Below are 5,804 nucleotides of genomic sequence, written 5' to 3' on the forward strand. Positions count from 1 at the left end.
GAAGTGTTCAGGAAGGTGCAGGGAAGAGGACTATGCAGAAAGGCAGGGATCCCTACCACAGCACTGTGCCCTGGTATTCATCCGCACACAGTAAAGTGTTTCTGCTCTCCACTTGCGGCTTTGAGCAGGTCAACAGAACTCTCTGCAGTTCTGTGCGCACACATTTACCTCAGTTTTAAGCAGAGAGAGACACACAAAAATCTTCTCTAACAGTTTAAGGAGAAACATCCTTAACCTAAATGCCTTCACAGAGATGTTACAGTTCTCTGACGTGCCTAGTAAATGCTCAGTCAAAATTGCCTGTTTTCCACTGTGACCCGTCTCTTGATCCGCTTCCTGACTTTCTCTGTTTCTGCCATTCCTATGTTTGGCTCAGACTCAAGCAAAACATAAATAAATTGTGTCCCAAAACACATCACTCCAAGCATTGTATCTTCAAAGCATCATTACTTCAAAGCTCCTCTGAACAAACCCTTTATTTAGTCCTCCTTGAAGCACTTGCCTTTGAACCTGCCCTATCCTCCAAGATCCTGTGTGCAGACAATATATATCCATTCAATTAATCTCAGCGCATCACTTCTCCTACTAGTAACCCCACAGCCTATCATTTGTTCTCTGGGAAAGAACAACTAAGCTGACAAACAGTGGCATCAAAATTGGCACATTCCCCAAAAGAAACATCTTTAAACAACTTTCTTTTGGAGAGGAGACCAATAAGGTTTTTATGCTAAAGTAAAGGATAAAGAGATATCTTTCTGCTGAAGCTTCCCAAATAAGTAGATGAAATACAGCTACAGTAATACTGAAAACCAAGGCAGGGGGAAATCTTCCTATAGCTCTAACTCCAAGTCTTACCGGCAGTGTCACCAAAACAAGCCAAAAATACAACCTCTGGTCTTGGAACAACAACCCAAAGTAACCCCCTACATATGTATCAATACACCCTCCTGAAATGCGTATAACGGAGACCAGAGGAGCCTCAGCACCCACCCCTTTGATCTGCTGCTCCACTCTCATTGCACCACATTGACTGCTAAAATAGATTTAACCTTAAAAATTTATATATCTTTTATTTGCCTTCCCCAGGAGAAACTTGCTGCAACACAGAAATGGAAGTAAAATAGGATAAAGCTCCAAAGTATTCACTGCATCTTCCATCCTCCTGTAGAATGCATGAGACAAAAAATAAATCTTACTAGCTATGAGGTTAGTCACATCACTGACTGTATTAAGGAATGGTGCTTTGAATGGAACAGGGATGAGAACATGCTATGAGACAGAAAGAGAAGGAATCGAATGGCTTATAGGCAATTAAGACCTCTCCAATATCTGAAAGTGAACATTCCTACTTCAGGTTGAGACTTAACAGGACAATCTGCAATTTTATTACCATGTTGTACCGATGGGAACCATTAACTGACTTTAGATTCTGGCACTTATGGCCACCATTAAAACTCATTTGACTTAATTTATTCCTGCATAATTATGGTACCATTTGATTATCTATAGGTGGTTCATTAAAGCAGGAAACAATTCAAACCCTAGACACAAAGCCAGTTTGGATCCTGTACAGTTAACACTTTGGTTCCGACAATGGCACAGTCGTATACAGCTAGAGGTAATAAGCCCACCTGGATCTAAGCCAAGCCCTCAAAAAGCCAACATGGATATTACTGCTCTGCTTCCCTGAATCCAGGAGTGCCATGCAGATACATCCCTCAGGTTCATGAAAGCTGGCTCCAGTCCAGCTGGGTGTATTAGCTTTAGTCATGCTGCATGAAAGCTGACAGTGCTGAGCCCCAGTCTTTGTGCCCCCTTTCTGCATTTCTTCAGGCTCTGTGGACACAGCAGAGGAGAGGTACAGAACAAAAAAGGACCCACCTGGTGCTGCACCCAGCCTCATAAGCCCTCTCCCCACACTGCTCAGCACGCTGGTAGCTAAGTAGCAATCAACGCACTGACTAGGCTGCTGAGCAAGACCTGCTACGGGGCCTGGACACTCTCCTCAGGCTGCCTCATTCTACTCATGCCGCCCATGTTTTTCCACTTCCATAACAAGCAATACATATGCTTTGTGTCCACACAGCACAATTAATTTCAGAAGAGTAACATCATCATAACTGAGAGAACAAGGCACAAACAGAGCCAATATAGTATCTAGTGTCATATTAAAAAGCATGTACAGTCAGAATCCCTACAGTATGTTCAGATTACTGTATTTCTTTTATGGTGACTGTTGCTGGAACAATTTGCAAACAAGGAAACATATGAGTTCCGTGCTGCACCTAGCTGGTGATAAAAAAGATTACTATTTTTGGAATTACTAAAATACAGTTTAGTATATCCTATTGTGGAAAAGGAGAGAGAGAAAAAAGAGGGTCATTTATTTTGCCAAAATACACATCTGGCTTTGATCCATAACATTCCAGAACAAATGCTTCCAACTGTCATTTTCTTACCAAAGTGTTACAGCATCTTACATGAGTCAGTAAACTTATTACAATTTTAGCAGAAGCTGCCAAACTCTTACAAATTCAGAGCATGTGCTCAGATACAAATTATTTAATATTTGCCAACATCACCCAGTTTGAAAAGTGAATTCACAGTATGTATTCTGGGAAACAGATTTGAGATATTTTGTAAATAAGCAGGTGACATTTCATGTGCTGCATTTTTAAGAGTACAGATGCTGGGAGGTTGAATTACAAAATTACAAACTTTTATATCTTTTCTAAGATATCTGCCAGATATTCAGAATTTTCTGTCAAAATCTATTATCTTCAAACAGAAACTAGTCAGGTTTTAGTTTTAAATTGAATGGTTCAGGTTTGTCAATTTTTCTTTAATCTTATAACGCAATCAGATTTATTATTAATACTAAAACATGTTTACATAGCACCTTTCATCCTGACAGATCACCAAAAGCCTTGCAAAACCTCTCTGGTTCTGTGCAATTCCGTCCCCACTCATAATGTTGCCACTTTCAGGACAAAGAAGAACCTGTTTAAGTAATGACAGCACATGACCACAACAGTTCTTCAGAGAGGATGTAACTCCCAACACAATGTCAGGGTAGAGATGAAAAAGGAACATGAGGAACATAGTAGAGTCATGAGGGAATAACTACAATCATCAAAACACCTTTTAATTTACTCATTGCTGAGTGGATCTATGGCAACACAATATTCATCAGTCCCATTTTTTCCTCTAATACTATCCACATCTCTTCACTTCCAGCAGCTCCATTTCTTTTCTAAATAACCAAATTCTTTCTAGGTTCACTCTATCATTTACTGACATTAACTGTAGGAAAATGTCCCAGGTGATCATGGAGAAGACCAGTAATGTTTAACTGTCTAGAGGCAGGTCAAACACAGAAACAAAATTGTCCTAGGAACCCTGCAGAAGTTTTGAAGGGAAGCTGATACAGACTATGACCTCCTCACTGAGTTTCATTGCAGGCTGAAAACTCATTTACACAGAATACACTGTTACAACCTGGATCGTCCAGAACAATTTTATTTCTTTTATCCAATTCAACATCCTACCTGAGGTCCATATGCCTCGTAATTGAAGCAACAGCTAGTCATGCAGAACTTTACCCCCCGAGGGTTTATGAAACTCCAAATCTATTTAGACTCAAGCTGCAATTCAACTTTCCTTTTTACTGCAGAAAACCAACAAGATTAAACTGCATCTTTCATTTCCCTCTAGGAAGCATTCTGAACAGGAATCTTTCAGCAAAGATAACGAAGCTCAGCAGAAGATGTGGCCCTCTCCCTCCACTTGATTCCTACTATGGATGGAGAAACAGTAAGCTTATCCTCTGCCAGCAAAGCAGTACTGCTTTGCTAATGTGAATGCTGTCATCTTCCAGATCTCAAGCTCTGTATCTGTGATTCTGCATGCTAAATGGACTTACTTTAATCAATGGCATGAATGTGTGAGTACCAAAGACAATTAATTTCTCTTGCACATTTGGACATACATAGAATACCACTATATTAGCTATGAAAGCAAATGTGGGCATTCAGGTCTATCAAAAAGGGGATTAGAGAACTTTATATAAGACTGCAATATGAATCTCCTTGATGGAAACTTGGCATATGTTAGCTACCCTAGCAGAGAAAAGAAAATAAATACTAAAGCCCTACAGATAGCTATAACTATTTTTATGGCATACACTGATGTTCGGTTCTTCTGTAAATTTTTGAGCAAAAAAATTTACATTTGGCATTTACCACCCTGATGAAAGTTATTGTCCGGTCTTACAGAAAATGAGGCACAAGAAGTGAAATGGATTACTCAAAACAAAGCAGAGCAAGCAAGCTCATGCAGTGCAGGTCCATGCTCACACTGCCAAGCCATTCTGTGCCACACGCTCTTGTTCCAAATCAAAATTCAGGGGAACTTTGGTTCCCCTTTTTGTGTCTAGATCCTACAGCCCCCTTGTACAACAGGCAGCAGCAAGACCTCTTCTCTTAGCAGTGTGTGTTCCTACACACACAGAAGCCTTAGAGATGTCAAATCCAAGCACAGATGAGTTGCCCATACGTTAAGAGCAAGGCAGACACCTGCCATCATGGCTGCAAATGCTGGCTTCCTGCAAAGCCAAGATCTTGCAGTGGCTGAACTCCGTGACTCTGCTGAAACCACCGCTGAGCAGTTGGCAGAGATAAGAAAAGTTAATGTATTTTCAAGATACGCCAAGGGCCACATCCATTTCCTGAACTAGAAGAAGGTAGAATACAGAAATGTACTAAAAGTCTTCATTTTTTACTTATCTGGAGGTATAAAATCCAAAAGCCCAATCAACAGAGATCATACTTTGTTAAACAGTCACTAAAGGAAACTAGAAACTGATTTTTTTTTTTTTTTGAGGGGGGGGGCAGTTAATCAATTAGCCCAAACCTGCAGCTGCTTAAAGGCCCCATACTCTGCACATTCAAGTGGGGGGCAAGTTCTTATTAGAAAAAGCTCCTTTCCCCAACTACAGCCATTTTTTTTTGTTAGTTTTTTACTTCTGGTGGATTTCAGGGCAGATTTTGACAAGCAGCAGTACTGCCTCCTTGTCTATACTGGGTCTGGCTGAGATAGTCTCAGGCCTATCGCTGCAGCACCTAGAGCTTCTCAGGTTAAGAGCTTTTGAAATGTTACTCTGGAATGAGACTTCCTCAAAAAAGATGTAACGTCAGACAGAAAGAAGAAAAAGCCTCCTCATTTTGAAAAAAAATTTTTAAAAATGCTATTTACAGAGTCCCAGACTGACATTCCCTCACTGAAGTACCTTCCTGGCATCACAGTAGCGGAGCCCAAAGGAGTGGAACTGCGGGAAGAAGGCTGGCTGGACAGCCGCAATCTGTGTGTAGAGCTCCGCAGGCCGTGACATGGCAGGGGTTCCCGAAAGCAAGATCACTCTCCTGGCAGCCTAGGAAAGCAAAGTAGACATTGTTATCATCCATCTTACAATATAAGCAGAACCTGCCAAGAAGTCATCCAGAATCCCAAGTAAAATCCCAGAGCCATTGTCCAAGCACCCTAAATGGCAGAATACTTCACCTTCCACAGATACTTTCAGCCTTCACTGCCTGAAGACACTCAAGGACAGTGCTTAAAACTTCTAGACAGCAGGAAAAACCATACTGTTTCTTATTCATCATCCACATGCTGTAAGGGAAGGGGACATAATTTTTTATGCAAGTTCTTTCTGAATTGGCATTTACCCACTAGACATGTTAATACCTTATGCCTGGCTCAACAATTAATTTGGCAACAGATGTCACAGGAAAATGACACACCCTCTC

The 5,804-nt window shown here is 40.9% G+C and overlaps 1 protein-coding gene across 1 annotated transcript in view; it reads right to left on the reverse strand.

Annotated features, from left to right (window-relative positions):
- LOC104466967 (SWI/SNF-related matrix-associated actin-dependent regulator of chromatin subfamily A-like protein 1) overlaps nt 1–5,428 on the reverse strand; it is a gene marked incomplete at its 5' end in the record, with an annotated part of 13,857 nt that extends 8,429 nt beyond the window's left edge. The window contains one exon of the mRNA XM_010080555.1: nt 5,288–5,428. Coding sequence (XP_010078857.1) covers nt 5,288–5,428 — 141 coding nt within the window. The remainder of the gene's footprint in view (nt 1–5,287) is intronic.
- Between the last annotated feature and the right edge of the window lie 376 nt (nt 5,429–5,804).

This window comes from Pterocles gutturalis, unplaced genomic scaffold (assembly GCF_000699245.1).
Source record: "Pterocles gutturalis isolate BGI_N339 unplaced genomic scaffold, ASM69924v1 scaffold22964, whole genome shotgun sequence".
In the NCBI taxonomy this organism is placed as follows: Eukaryota; Metazoa; Chordata; class Aves; order Pterocliformes; family Pteroclidae; genus Pterocles; species Pterocles gutturalis.